Below are 15,702 nucleotides of genomic sequence, written 5' to 3'. Positions count from 1 at the left end.
AGGTAACACTAGCGAACACTATATGGTTAACACAAGGTAACACTATATAATACATTGAACAAGCAAGTCATAAAGTGTCATCATAACACATGCCAAAACTTCTTATGTCACAAAATGTCATAAAATGTTATAATATGTCAGTGATTTAGCTAGACTAGATGTGAATGAATGAATGCATGAATAAATTAATACTTTAATGAAATTAGCTTGGTAACAATGCTAACGGTCCTGTCTGCCTGTCTTCTGTTTGTGTTTCTAAAGGCACCAACCTGTGTCGTGTGAAAAACGGTGGCTGCAGCAGTCTGTGTCTAGCTATCCCTGACGGCAGGTCCTGTGGCTGTGCTGACGACCAGATTCTGGATGGCGACAATGTCACCTGTAAAGGTATGCATTGGGATGGTCTCAATTAGAATAGTTTAAAAGATGACTTGATCTGGGATTCAGGATGGAATGGCAATGTTTAAGCTGGTGAGTGGTCAGCTGAATACGTTCTAATAGCCCTCATAAGTAGATAAATGCATCCTGTATATGAACAGCTGAGATTGAGAGACGTTGCTCTGCTACAGTAACAGTCTTCTCCTCTCTCTCTCTCTCTCTCTCTCTCTCTCTCTCTCTCTCTCTCTCTCTCCCCAGCCAACCCCACCTACATCCCTCCTCCTCAGTGTCAGCCCGGAGAGTTTGCCTGTAAGAACAACCGCTGTATCCAGGAGCGATGGAAGTGTGACGGTGACAACGACTGTTTGGACAACAGCGACGAGGCGCCCGAGCTCTGCCGTGAGTAGTGTCACACCGCCACTCCGTCGCCATGGTTACTGAGCAACACACACACAACAACAACAACAACAACAACAACAATGCATGAGACGCACAGTTGATAATCCTGAGCTGAGTGGGAGCAGCAGCAGAGCATGAGCTTCGTTTAAAGCTGATCCAGCACTTATACTGCCTCTTTTTGAAACATGCATCAATTGAATATTAAATATAAATTGAGTGTTAAATAGGCCCATAGTTCCTCTCTTCATGCGACAATTAGTAACACTAGAATTCCTCTGTGTATACATGAAAGTATACACAGAGGACTTCCAGTGCATGACAGAGCAGTCGGAGCAGCAGAAGCTCCAGCATCCTAAAGCATAATGTGCTTATAGATGTGTAATGTCAGCTTTATGAACTTACAGTTAATGTAAATCCCCTTATATTAGGCCAGTTATAGGAGACTCTGTGACACAGTCCCTCTCGTAGAGATACTGTATAAACATGTTCTAATTCTATTGATCTTACATTCTAATTTTAATGTTCTAAATCTATTGATATTGAATTCTAATTATAATGTTCTAATTCTATTGATCTTACATTCTAATTCTAATGTTCTATTTCTACTGTCTGTCTTTTCTCTCCTCCAGACCAGCACACGTGTCCATCGGACCGGTTCAAGTGCCAGAACAACCGCTGTATCCCCCTTCGCTGGCTCTGTGACGGGGACAATGACTGTGGAAATGATGAGGATGAGTCTAATACTACCTGCTCAGGTACACACACACACACACACACACACACACACACACACACACACACACACACACACACACACACACACACACACACACACACGCACAGAGACACTACACCTACACACCCACACACTACATACACTAGACACACACAGTGTTGGGGAAGCTACTCTGAAACCAGTTTATGAAAATGTATTTTAACTTTATTTAACTAGGCAAGTCAGTTAAGAACAAATTCTTATTTACAATGACGGCCTACACCGGCCAAACCCGGACGACGCTGGGCCAATTGTGCGCCACCCTATGGGACTCCCAATCACGGCCGGTTGTGATACAGCCTGGAATTGAACCAGGGGGTCTGTAGTGACGCCTCAAGCACTGAGATGCAGTGCCTTAGACCGCTAAGATACATTAAAGCTGCTCTTAAGAAACATACAGTTTACTTAACTAAAATTACATTGAAAAGGTAGTTCACTACATGCAAACTGCTTCGTGATAAATTATCATATCTAAATCTGAAATGTCATAGACTACAAATTGCAAGAACAGATCACTCTGGAGTCAGATCTTAACAGAATGTGTAATTTAGCCTCTTAAACAAAAAAACTATGTTTCAGGTCAGCATTAGGCAGGTCTACTTCACCCATATTTTCTGTTATTTTTGCACAAAAAAGTAGTACGTTGTTCCAGTAGTTAGCTACACCGCTACATGGTACAAAAGTAATTAATTACTGAAAACAATACCTAGTTTAACTACCACCAAGCTACTGTAAAATGTAGTTACATTATTAGTTGAACTACATGTAATTAACTACTCCCCAACACTGCACACACACTCGCACACACACACACACATATACACACACACACCTTTCCCATCTCTCTATTATGCTATTATCCTCCACCCCTTTCAAGCTCGTACGTGCCCGCCCAACCAGTATGCGTGTGCCAGTGGGCGCTGCATCCCCACTTCCTGGACATGTGACCTGGATGATGACTGTGGGGACCGTTCTGACGAGCCGGCCTCCTGTGGTGGGTCCTTTTCTCATCACACATAACCTCTGTAGCATCCTATATTTTGCTGGGTAGTTTAACATTGGAAACTCAACTCACTATACCTGAAGCCTGGTCATCAGATTTATTTATGCTTTAGCCAACCAACAGTTTGGTTAGTTTATTTATGCTTTAGCCAACCAACAGTTTGGTTAGTTTGGGGTTTTAGACAGTCCCACTACTTCGTTTCAAGTGGGCCAAGAGAGGTCAGTTTGTTGCCCATGATGGTGTTTCTAGGATGCCATTTTGAAAGGTTCCCTCTCTCCTCCTCCCCCAGCCTACCCCACCTGTTTCCCCCTCACCCAGTTCACCTGTGCCAACGGACGCTGCATCAACGTCAACTGGCGCTGTGATAACGGTGAGCATTAATCTCCTTCAAGCATTATAAGCATTACAATTCCTAAGCATTTATAACCTGTATACGAATGTATTAAGCATTTATAAGCATTTATAATGGGTTATTCATGAAAGTTCTTAATAAATGTTACCTGTGTGTGTGTGTCTCTGTGCGTCTCTGCGTGCATTTGTGTGTGTGTGAGTGCACCTGCCTTCTCTGCCTGCTCTCTCTCTCTCTCTCTCTCTCTCTCTCTCTCTCGCTCTGTCTCTCTCATGTGTGTGTTCAGACAACGACTGTGGTGACAACAGTGATGAGGCAGGTTGCAGCCACTCCTGCTCCAGTGTTCAGTTTAAGTGTAACAGCGGCCGCTGCATCCCTGAGTACTGGACCTGTGATGGGGACAACGACTGTGGAGACTACAGCGACGAGACACACGCCAACTGTACCAACCAGGGTAGGCACTGATACTGGTACTGCCATTGTGCCCTTGAGCAAGGCACTTAACCCAGAAACCGCTCCAGAGGCTCTGCACTGTGCCTGACCCTGTCTTCCATCACCTCAGGGCGGATGTTGGTGATCTGAAAAGAATATGGACTAGTATTGTTCTTTACTGTACCACCCGTATGGAGCTGAAGGAGAGCACCTTACTCTCCTTTATAGTACACAACGCAGGAGAGGGACGTTGAGCTTACATTTACATTTTAGCTCATAGTGAAATTCAAGTGTTTGCATGATTCTCCCAGTCTGCATTGCAGTTTGCATTTCTCTTCACATGAAGGAGGGTATACAGTATATTTGTCATTTTTTTGTATACTAGTATACTGTCACCGCATTAAATGCCTGTATCATATGTCAGGCTGTGTATATGTCATTCCACAAACTGCTGGAGTTTGTAGAATCAATGTTTGTTAGAATGATGACAGGCTCAGTGTTCTGCTGGTTGTGCTCTCTGTAATGTCTGCATGTCTCAGCCTGCCCCGTAGCCACCAGGACATCACATTAAACTAATCCTTCATGTTGCTGCTCTCAGGGATATGTTTATGCTTTGCGGTTAGCTGAGCTTTCAGACAGATCTCAAACAAATCCACCCCTCAACATTAACAATGCCTCTCTTCAGTATGGCTTGCTGAAATCGTGCAGTTGTATTGTTTAATATAGCTGGTCACGTCCAACTTCCCTTCAGTTTAAATACTATTCCTGAAAAGAAAGTGAAGTCAGCTGAAGTCTAAACAATGGCTGGAGTTGGAAGAGCTGGCCAGAGGTAAGCAGTGTCTCTGGTGAGGCGGTGAGGGGCTTGGTAATGACTAACCGGTAATAACTCTGTAATGACTAACAAGTAATGACTAGGTAATGACTAACTGGTACGGACTCTGTAATGACTAACTGGTAATGACTCTGCAATGACTAATGGGTAATGACTCTGTAATTACCAATGGGTAATGACTCTGTAATGACTAATGGGTAATGACTCTGTAATGACTAATGGTTAATGACTCTGTAATTACTAATGGGTAATGACTCTGTAATTACTAAGGGGTAATGACTCTGTAATGACTAAACGGTAATGACTAACTAGACTAACTAGTAATGACTAGCCGGTAATGACTAACTAGACTAACCAGTAATGACTAACCGATAATGACTAGGTAATGACTAACCGGTAATGACTAGGTAATGACTAACCGGTAATGACTAGGTAATGACTAACCGGTAATGACTAGGTAATGACTAACCGGTAATGACTCTGTAATGACTAACTGGTAATGACTCAGTAATGACTAACTGGTAATGACTAGGTAATGACTTACTGGTAATGACTTTGCTGTGATGCTGTGGCGGAGTTCAGAGGAGGCCAGGCAGAGCTTCCAAAGCCCTCTCTCTAACTCTCAGACTCTCTAACTCTCTCTCTCTCTCTCTCGAACTCGTTCGCTCTCTCGCTAACTCTCTCTAACACTCTCTCTCTCTTTTTCTTCAGCACTCAGTTTGCATTTGAGAGAGGAGTTAATTGCTTAGAAGTTGGCCTGCCCTGGAATGACAGGGGAGAAGTGTGTGTGTTTGTGTGCGCGCGTGTGCATGTGTGTGTGCTCATGCAGGTGTGCGTCTTTGAGTCCAGCACGAAACATTGAGGCCAGCATGGACTTTTGGCCAACTGAGAGATCTGTGCTTAGTATGAGTGTGTGTGTGTGTGTGTGTGTGTGTGTGTTTGTTTGTGTGTGTGTGTGCGCCTGTGTGCGTGTGTGCGTGCATGCATACCGAACCCTCTGGAAGTAATTAGTTAGGGAAGAAAAACAAAACTATTGGCTTCCCCAGTTCCCTTCTCTCATGTATTGTGTTCCACTTAGGATAGGTCCTTGACCTTTTCCCTATGCCAACTGCTGACCCTTGCCATGGAGGGATTTAATTATTCCACTTCCTTAATGATATCCTTAATCTTCCTCTAATATCAGGCGATGATGTCTGTGAGAACAGAACAAAACATTTAGTAATTGCTTGTTTTTTACAGAGAACCATCTGGAGACTTAACCCAGTCTAAGCCTGCAGACCTACATGTCAATGACTAACTGGCCTAGGTTGCCATATTTAATGGAGTTGTGTGTTATGAAGGTTTTTTCCACTATTATTGAATGGTTAAGGTTGGTTAAGGTTTTTCTTTGTTTGGGATCTTTTACATGGGTTAAGTAATCAGCTAAAGTGAAGTCTCTTTCCAATGTTCGGTAGCATTCCATCTTTATAATAATAATAATATAATAAGCCATTTAGCAGACGCTTTTATCCAAAGCGACTTACAGTCATATGTGCATACATTTTTGTGTATGGGTGGTCCCGGGGATCGAACCCACTACCTTGGCGTTACAAGCGCCGTGCTCTACCAGCTGAGCTGGATCTTTCTCTGACCTTCGAACTCAATCCGCCAATAGTTGATGTATACGTTCTTATTACTCACCTCCAGCTGTCTAAATGTTGCCCTTGGGGTCAGATCACTTGTGTTAATTTTTATCTTGTGTTTTTGGGCCAGTTTTGTTAAGGGGTCACTCTCTGGGTAGACACTGTTGTCCATAAATGCTCTATGCACTCTCTCTGTCTCTCTCATCTCTCTCTCGCTCTCGCTCTCGCTCTCGCTCTCTCTCTATCTCTCGCTCTCGCTCTCGCTCTCTCGATTCCCTAATAAAAGTGTGCTTTCGCTTAACTTGTTGCTCACCATGCTCTATTCCCCTCTGCTATTGGATAACTCTGCTATTGGCTAACTCTGCTATTGGCTACTACTGTGATATGTGGTTGTCTCACCCATTTATCTTAAGATGAATGTACTAACTGTAAGTCACTCTGGATAAGAGCGTATGCTAAATGACTAAAATGTAAAAATGTGAATGTAACTCGGATCTCTCTCCATGTGTCTCCCTAGCAACACGTCCTCCAGGTGGTTGCCACGTGGATGAGTTCCAGTGTCGCATGGACAGCCTGTGCATCCCCATGCGCTGGCACTGTGACGGGGACACAGACTGCATGGACCTGAGTGATGAGAATGACTGTGAGGGAGTGACACACATGTGTGACCCAGCTGTCAAGTTCAGCTGCAGGAACTCTGGTGAGTGTGTGGTGGCCTTTTCAGCCCTCAAGTGCAATTGGCTAACCACTCTCTCGTCCTGTCTCTTCCTCTTTGCTATTGGCTAACTGAGTGTTTGGTCTTTATTGTTCTAATCAGATCAGTCAGTTAGGATTCAGGAAGTGAAGGCTCTGGTGTGTGCCATGGTCTTTTCTGTCCTCATGAGATTAGTCAGTGACAAGTCAGGGAGTATTCATGCCATAAATAATAGCCCTGTCTTAGGGCAAGCATTGTCTGGGCGGACACACACACGCGCGCACACACACACACACACAATCACTTAAGAGAGCTTGTTATGTCAAGGGGCTTGTAGTGAAGAATATGACAACCATCTGCTCTCTAAAAACAAGGATGGCTTTGACCCCTTGGTTGACCCTTTGACCCCTTTGTTGACCCATGCATGACCCCTGGATGCTCAGGGGATTAACACGGCCAGCAGCACTCACAAACAGACTGAATCACTGTAGTTATTTCGATTTATTTCATAGCAGCAGACACAGCATGCCATATCAGCCATCTCAAGGGCGCATCTATGTTTTTCTAGTAAGAGTTGCGCTTGCCAGATGTTTCATGTGGCCATGATGTTTAATTGTCCCTCAGCCTGTTGTATCAATAAGGCCTGGGTGTGATGTTGTCTGGTTATCTCCTCAGCCTGTTGTATCAATAAGGCCTGGGTGTGATGTTGTCTGGTTATCTCCTCAGCCTGTTGTATCAATAAGGCCTGGGTGTGATGTTGTCTGGTTATCTCCTCAGCCTGTTGTATCAATAAGGCCTGGGTGTGATGTTGTCTGGTTATCTCCTCAGCCTGTTGTATAAATAAGGCCTGGGTGTGATGTTGTCTGGTTATCTCCTCAGCCTGTTGTATCAATAAGGCCTGGGTGTGATGTTGTCTGGTTATCTCCTCAGCCTGTTGTATTAGTAAGGCCTGGGTGTGATGTTGTCTGGGTATCCCCTCAGTCTGTTGTATTAGTAAGACGTGACTTCTGACCTTTACCCTCTGACCTGTCGCCAGCTCGTTGTATCAGTAAGGCCTGGGTGTGTGATGGGGACAGTGACTGTGAGGACAATTCTGATGAGGACAACTGTGAGGCGTTGGTGTGTAAGCTGTCCCACCATGTCTGTGCCACCAACGACTCTGTCTGTCTGCCCGCTGAGAAGCTGTGTGACGGCACTGACGACTGCCCTGATGGCTCCGACGAGAAACTCTGTGGTATGAATACACTGTCACACACACTTTCAAACACACATTAACTCACTCACTCTCCCTACCCATAACCCTACCACCTCAGTCAAGGTAGGAATGACCTCTAACGCCACATCTAATTGATTTACCCCCCCCCCTCTCGCTCTTGACTTCTCTACCTTCCACAGACCTGTGCTCCATAGACAACGGCGGCTGCAGCCACAACTGCTCCATTGTCCCTGGGAAAGGCTTCATGTGTTCCTGCCCCCTGGGTATGGAGCTGGGCACCGACAACAAGACCTGCCACATCATGAACCTCTGTGCCAAGCACCTCAAGTGCAGCCAGAAGTGTGAGCAGGAGAAGAGCAGCGTCAAGTGTTCTTGCTACGAGGGCTGGGAGCTGGAGACAGATATGGAGAGCTGCAAGAGCACTGGTGAGAAGGGAGGAGGGGAGAGGAGGGGAGGAGAGGAGGGGAGAGGAGGGAGGAGGGAGAGGAGGGAGGAGGGGAGGGGAGGGAGGAGTAGGGAGGAGGGGAGAGGAGGGTGGAGGGGAGGGGGGGGGGGTAAGGTAGTAGAGAACTAGAAAAGAGGTGTGGTCCTGCTAAAATGGATATGAACTGGAGCCTGATATGGAGAGCTGCAAGAGTACCGGTGAGAAGGGGGGTTGGGGTTGGGATCAGGTTAGGGGATGGGGGGGGGTTTGGGGAGAGGAGAGAAGGGGAGGGAAAGAGGGTAAAGAAAGTGGGGAGTCAGGTAGTGGAGAAATAGAAAAGAGATGGTGTGGGACACATCAGATGGAGAAAATAATGATTGAATGTGTGGTTTAGGGAAGTTCTGCTAAATATTGCTCTTTGGCTAAGCTACAGTATTACTCAGTAGTACTACCCGGTCTCTCAGTGGTTATGGTTGGGCCCTGAGTGTTTCCTGTCTGACTATACAACCTGACCAGGAAAAACGTCTACCCTCAGATCCTTTCAAGCCGTTCATCATCTTCTCCAACCGCCATGAGATCCGTCGTATTGACCTCCACAAGGGGGAGTTCAGCGTGCTGGTGCCTAACCTGAGGAACACCATCGCTCTGGACTTCCACCTCAGCCAGAACACCCTCTACTGGACTGACGTGGTGGAGGACAAGATCTACCGCGGGAAACTGTCCGACAACGGAGGTGAAGTATCTCCATTTATTCCAGATATTTACACTCACATAACAGTCAATACAAACTGACATCCATGAGAATACAACACATTAATGGATAAGGGGACAAAATAAAATAAAATACATTAAAAAAAACAAGAAGTGTCCTGCGTTCTTAAAGATCTAAAATGAAGATAACTACTATGACTTATTATTAGGAAAATGAAAAGGATAATGGTAGAAGATTGTTCTGGCAAATACATCACTGTGTCGAAAGCTCTTTCTCCTGTCTTAGGAGGGAGGTGATGGTTAGGAGGGAGGTGAGGGTTAGGAGGGAGGTGAGGGGTTAGGAGGGAGGTGAGGGTTAGGAGGGAGGTGAGGGGTTAGGAGGGAGGTGAGGGTTAGGAGGGAGGTGAGGGTTAGGAGGGAGGTGAGGGGTTAGGAGGGAGGTGAGGGTTAGGAGGGAGGTGAGGGGTTGGGAGGGAGGTGAGGGTTAGGAGGGAGGTGAGGGTTAGGAGGGAGGTGAGGGGTTAGGAGGAGGTGAGGGTTAGGAGGGAGGTGAGGGTAGGAGGGAGGTGAGGGTTAGGAGGGAGGTGAGGGTGAGGAGGGAGGTGAGGGGTTAGGAGGGAGGTGAGGGTTAGGAGGGAGGTGAGGGGGAGGAGGGAGGTGAGGGTTAGGAGGAGGTGAGGGTGAGGAGGGAGGTGAGGGGTTAGGAGGGAGGTGAGGGGTTAGGAGGGAGGTGAGGGTTAGGAGAGAGGTGAGGGTTAGGAGGGAGGTGAGGGGTTAGGATGGAGGTGAGGGGTTAGGAGGGAGGTGAGGGTTAGGAGGGAGGTGAGGGGTTAGGAGGGAGGTGAGGGTTAGGAGGGAGGTGAGGGGTTAGGAGAGAGGTGAGGGTTAGGAGAGAGGTGAGGGGTTAGGAGGGAGGTGAGGGTTAGGAGGAGGTGAGGTTAGGAGGGAGGTGAGGGTTAGGAGGGAGGTGAGGGGTTAGGAGGGAGGTGAGGGGTTAGGAGGGAGGTGAGGGTTAGGAGGGAGGGTGAGGGTTGGGGGAGGTGAGGGGTTAGGAGGGAGGTGAGGGTTAGGAGGGAGATGAGGGGTTAGGATGGAGGTGAGGGGTTAGGAGGGAGGTGAGGGTTAGGAGGGAGGTGAGGGTTAGGAGGGAGGTGAGGGGTTAGGAGGGAGGTGAGGGGTTAGGGGTTAGGAGGGAGGTGAGGGTTAGGAGGGAGGTGAGGGGTTAGGAGGGAGGTGAGGGTTAGGAGGGAGATGAGGGGTTAGGATGGAGGTGAGGGTTAGGAGGGAGGTGAGGGTTAGGAGGGAGGTGTGGGTTAGGAGGGAGGTGAGGGTTAGGAGGGGAGGTGAGGGTTAGGAGGGAGGTGAGGGGTTAGGAGGGAGGTGAGGGGTTAGGAGGGAGGTGAGGGTTAGGAGGGAGGTGAGGGGTTAGGAGGGAGGTGAGGGTTAGGAGGGAGGTGAGGGTTAGGAGGGAGGTGAGGGTTAGGAGGGAGGTGGGGGTTAGGAGGGAGGTGAGGGGTTAGGAGGGAGGTGAGGGTTAGGAGGGAGGTGAGGGTTAGGAGGGAGGTGAGGGTTAGGAGGGAGGTGAGGGGTTAGGAGGGAGGTGAGGTTAGAAGGGGAGGTGAGGGTTAGGAGGGAGGTGAGGGGTTAGGAGGAGGTGAGGGGTTAGGAGGGAGGTGAGGGGTAAGGAGGGAGGTGAGGGTTAGGAGGGAGGTGAGGGGTTAGGAGGAGGTGAGGGTTAGGAGGGAGGTGAGGGTTAGGAGAGAGGTGAGGGTTAGGAGGGAGGTGAGGGGTTAGGATGGAGGTGAGGGGTTAGGAGGGAGGTGAGGGTTAGGAGGGAGGTGAGGGGTTAGGAGGGAGGTGAGGGTTAGGAGGGAGGTGAGGGGTTAGGGAGAGAGGTGAGGGTTAGGAGAGGTGAGGGTTAGGAGGGAGGGAGGGGTTAGGAGGGAGGTGAGGGTTAGAAGGGAGGTGAGGGGTTAGGAGGGAGGAGGGGTTGGGAGGAGGTGAGGGTTAGGAGGGAGGTGAGGGGTAAGGGAGGGAGGTGAGGGTTAGGAGGGAGGTGAGGGGGTTAGGAGGGAGGTGAGGGGTTAGGAGGGAGGTGAGGGTTAGGAGAGAGGTGAGGGTTAGGAGGAGGTGAGGGGTTAGGGATGGAGGTGAGGGGTTAGGAGGGGTGAGGGGGTTAGGAGGGAGGTGAGGGGTTAGGAGGGAGGTGAGGGTTAGGAGGGAGGTGAGGGGTTAGGAGAGAGGTGAGGGTTAGGAGAGAGGTGAGGGTTAGGAGGGAGGTGAGGGGTTAGGAGGGAGGTGAGGGGTTAGGAGGGAGGTGAGGGTTAGGAGGGAGGTGAGGGGTTAGGAGGGAGGTGAGGGTTAGGAGGGAGGTGAGGGGTTAGGAGGGAGGTGAGGGGTTAGGAGGGAGGTGAGGGTTAGGAGGGAGGTGAGGGGTTAGGAGGGAGGTGAGGGTTAGGATGGAGGTGAGGGGTTAGGAGGGAGGTGAGGGTTAGGAGGGAGATGAGGGGTTAGGATGGAGGTGAGGGGTTAGGAGGGAGGTGAGGGTTAGGAGGGAGGTGAGGGTTAGGAGGGAGGTGAGGGGTTAGGAGGGAGGTGAGGGGTTAGGAGGGAGGTGAGGGTTAGGAGGGAGGTGAGGGTTAGGAGGGAGGTGAGGGTTAGGAGGGAGGTGAGGGGTTAAGCGTCTCTTTATATTTTGGGTGATTCTGTGTCTTTTCTGCTGTATCTTTTTTTATTCTATTATGAGGCAGCCATATCACAAAGAGACAAGGGTAGTGGCAGAAGATTATTGTGGAAAACCCATCACTAGCATGTCCAAAGCTCTACTTGTCTACTTGGTCTTACATCAGCCAGTAGAAAGGACTATGTTTTCGCTCTTAGGACAAAAAAATAGGTTACACAAAGAAAGTACTTTTTCTGAGTGAATGTACTTTTCCCGAACAAAAGGCTTTGTCTCTTCCCATTTGTCTCACCGTCCGTTGCGTGACTGCAGCCAGCCTTGGCCAGAGAACACACACGCACACACACACACACACACACACACACACACACACACACACACACACACACCACAAACAGGCACTCACTCACACACAGACACACACTGCGGCGTAGCGTAGGAGACACTACATTACATTCCACTCCCTGATCCCTGCCCCCCTCCCACCCCTCCTAAATACAACCCTCCTACGAGACATTGTGTCCAAGCCATAGATCAGTCCCTGCGGCTTCTGATTGAAGACGATTCAGCGTTCAGCAGCTTCTAAACTGTGGGGCAAACATGGTCACTGTGTACTGCCAACAACAAACAAAAGAGCCAACTGTGGTTCCAGCAGTATAACAACAACCAAGCTGTGAAGAGGCCCTCTCCCTCTAATGCTCTAATGACGCTCCACAGAATCATCAGCTGTACACCATTACTGCTTAGCTTTCATTGGGGTCCCAGGCTTTTCTGAGAACAGAGAGGGATAGCTGCACAAGTGCATATTGGGGAGATGGAGAGGTGTGTGTGTGTGTGTGTGTGTGGGGGGTTCCCAGAAATCGCCACCTATGTTCTGTTTTTTTTAGCAAAGTGTTGCTAGAAACCCCCCACTAGAAACCCCACACTAGAAACCCCACACTAGAAACCCCCCACTAGAAACCCCCCACTAGAAACCTCACACTAGAAACCCCCCACTAGAAACCCCCCGCTAGAAACCCTCCACTAGAAACCCAACACTAGAAACCCCCCGCTAGAAACCCTCCACTAGAAACCCCCCACTAGAAACCCCCCACTAGAAACCCCACACTAGAAACCCCCCACTAGAAACCCCCCACTAGAAACCCCCCACTAGAAACCCCCCGCTAGAAACCCTCCACTAGAAACCCTCCACTAGAAACCCCCCACTAGAAACCCCCACTAGAAACCCCCCGCTAGAAACCCCACACTAGAAACCCCACACTAGAAACCCCACACTAGAAACCCCACACTAGAAACCCCCCACTGACAGACAAACAGTGCGTGCCATGCCACTGACTGATTCTGATTCCACAGAGAAGGAATTCTAAACAGTCCTCTCAGTTTGTCAGCGGTTTGCTGCAGTTAAACATGCGTGCTGCTGGATGGAGTTAGTCTCTAGCTGCTGTCTTTTGACATGAGCTAGACAGACATATTGTATTACTTCAGCAAATATTGCCCCATTGCAGAAAGCTCTAATACAGCTTGGTTCACTGGGTCCCATTTCTGTCATGTCCATTATCAAGAGCTATCTAATCAGGTTATTTTCTTCAAATCTCATCGAATACATTTTTTCTTCTGTGTATTGAGGTCAGTGATAGGAGTGTCAAACAAATCTTCAATTTCCCATGCAAGGCACTAAACCAGCCATCTTCTATCTCCCATCTCATACCCTTCCCCTCTCTCCTCCCCTCCATCCCCCCTCTACCCCCTCCAGCTCTGACCAGTTTCGAGGTGGTGATCCAGTATGGCCTGGCCACTCCAGAAGGGCTGGCTGTGGACTGGATAGCAGGGAACATCTACTGGGTGGAGAGTAACCTGGATCAGATAGAGGTGGCCAAACTGGACGGAACCATGAGGACCACTCTACTGGCTGGTGAGGTGGAGCACCCACGGGCCATCGCCCTCGACCCCAGAGACGGGTGAGGAAACAAAACTATAGATTACAGAACAGTAAAGTGTAGATTAGTATAGAACAGTAAAGCGTAGATTAGCAAAGAACAGTAAAGTGTAGATTAGTATAGAACAGTAAAGCGTAGATTAGTATAGAACAGTAAAGTGTAGATTAGTATAGAACAGTAAAGCGTAGATTAGTATAGAACAGTAAAGTGTAGATTAGTATAGAACAGTAAAGCATAGATTAGTATAGACGGGTTGGTTGTTTAGCAACAAAACCGACACGTGCTCAACTATGGGGCAAAAAGACGTGGTTGGCTTAGATTCTTGACAACATTAAACCATATTTCGTCTCCAGTGTTTATTGAAAACATACAGTGGGGAGAACAAGTATTTGATACACTGCCGATTTTGCAGGTTTTCCTACTTACAAAGCATGTAGAGGTCTGTAATTTTTATCATAGGTACACTTCAACTGTGAGAGACGGAATCTAAAACAAAAATCCAGAAAATCACATTGTATGATTTTTAAGTAATTCATTTGCATTTTATTGCATGACATAAGTATTTGATACATCAGAAAAGCAGAACTTAATATTTGGTACAGAAACCTTTGTTTGCAATTACAGAGATCATAACGTTTCCTGTAGGTCTTGATCAGGTTTGCACACACTGCAGCAGGGATTTTGGCCCAGTCCTCCATACAGACCTTCTCCAGATCCTTCAGGTTTCGGGGGCTGTCGCTGGGCAATACGGACTTTCAGCTCCCTCAATGATTTTCTATTGGGTTCAGGGTCTGGAGACTGGCTGAGGCCACTCCAGGACCTTGAGATGCTTCTTACGGAGCCACTCCTTAGTTGCCCTGGCTGTGTGTTTCGGTCGTTGTCATGCTGGAAGACCCAGCCACGACCCATCTTCAATGCTCTTACTGAGGAAGGAGGTTGTTGGCCAAGATCTCGCGATACATGGCCCCATCCATCCTCCCCTCAATATGGTGCAGTCGTCCTGTCCCCCTTTGCAGAAAAGCATCCCCAAAGAATGATGTTTCCACCTCCATGCTTCACGGTTGGGATGGTGTTCTTGGGGTTGTACTCATCCTTCTTCTTCCTCCAAACACGGCGAGTGGAGTTTAGACCAAAAAGCTCTATTTTTGTCTCATCAGACCACGATCATCCAGATGATCATTGGCAAACTTCAGACGGGCCTGGACATGCGCTGGCTTGAGCAGGGGGACCTTGTGTGCGCTGCAGGATTTTAATCCATGACGGCGTAGTGTGTTACTAATGGTTTTCTTTGAGACTGTGGTCCCAGCTCTCTTCAGGTCATTGACCAGGTCCTGCCGTGTAGTTCTGGGCTGATCCCTCACCTTCCTCAAGATCATTGATGCCCCACGAGGTGAGATCTTGCATGGAGCCCCAGACCGAGGGTGATTGACCGTCATCTTGAACTTCTTCCATTTTCTAATAATTGCGCCAACAGTTGTTGCCTTCTCACCAAGCTGCTTGCCTATTGTCCTGTAGCCCATCCCAGCCTTGTGCAGGTCTACAATTTTATCCCTAATGTCCTTACACAGCTCTCTGGTCTTGGCCATTGTGGAGAGGTTGGAGTCTGTTTGATTGAGTGTGTGGACAGGTGTCTTTTATACAGGTAACGAGTTCAAACAGGTGCAGTTAATACAGGTAATGAGTGGAGAACAGGAGGGCTTCTTAAAGAAAAACTAACAGGTCTGTGAGAGACGGAATTCTTACTGGTTGGTAGGTGATCAAATACTTATGTCATGCAATAAAATGCAAATTAATTACTTAAAAATCATACAATGTGATTTTCTACATGCTTTGTAAGTAGGAAAACCTGCAAAATCGGCAGTGTATCAAATACTTGTTCTCCCCACTGTAAATACATTTCCACAATGAGCACTTGATGTCTCTCAAATACAGTGGGGGGAAAAAGTATTTAGTCAGCCACCAATTGTGAATGTTCTCCCACTTAAAAAGATGAGAGAGGCCTGTAATTTTCATCATAGGTACACGTCAACTATGACAGACAAAATGAGAAAAAAAATCCAGAAAATCACATTGTAGGATTTTTTATGAATTTATTTGCAAATTATGGTGGAAAATAAGTATTTGGTCACCTACAAACAAGCAAGATTTCTGGCTCTCACAGACCTGTAACTTCTTCTTTAAGAGGCTCCTCTGTCCTCCACTCATTACCTGTATTAATGGCACCTGTTTGAACTTGTTATCAGTATAAAAGAC

General features: G+C 47.7%; 1 protein-coding gene across 4 annotated transcripts in view; it reads left to right on the top strand.

The window, feature by feature from the left end:
• LOC121537905 (low-density lipoprotein receptor-related protein 1-like) overlaps positions 1-15,702 on the top strand; it is a 211,359-nt gene that overhangs the window by 117,477 nt on the left and 78,180 nt on the right. For all 4 annotated transcript variants that reach the window (XM_045207075.1, XM_045207073.1, XM_045207074.1 and 1 more), the window contains exons 16-26: positions 262-384; positions 634-774; positions 1,404-1,529; positions 2,427-2,543; positions 2,842-2,922; positions 3,188-3,355; positions 6,305-6,487; positions 7,518-7,715; positions 7,877-8,122; positions 8,657-8,854; positions 13,266-13,470. In XM_045207075.1, coding sequence (XP_045063010.1) covers positions 262-384; positions 634-774; positions 1,404-1,529; positions 2,427-2,543; positions 2,842-2,922; positions 3,188-3,355; positions 6,305-6,487; positions 7,518-7,715; positions 7,877-8,122; positions 8,657-8,854; positions 13,266-13,470 — 1,786 coding nt within the window. The remainder of the gene's footprint in view (positions 1-261; positions 385-633; positions 775-1,403; positions 1,530-2,426; positions 2,544-2,841; positions 2,923-3,187; positions 3,356-6,304; positions 6,488-7,517; positions 7,716-7,876; positions 8,123-8,656; positions 8,855-13,265; positions 13,471-15,702) is intronic.

Source organism: Coregonus clupeaformis, chromosome 24, assembly GCF_020615455.1.
Source record: "Coregonus clupeaformis isolate EN_2021a chromosome 24, ASM2061545v1, whole genome shotgun sequence".
NCBI lineage: Eukaryota > Metazoa > Chordata > Actinopteri > Salmoniformes > Salmonidae > Coregonus > Coregonus clupeaformis.
The sequence above is the reverse complement of the archived record's forward strand: the minus strand, read 5'-3'. Positions and strand labels throughout refer to the sequence as shown.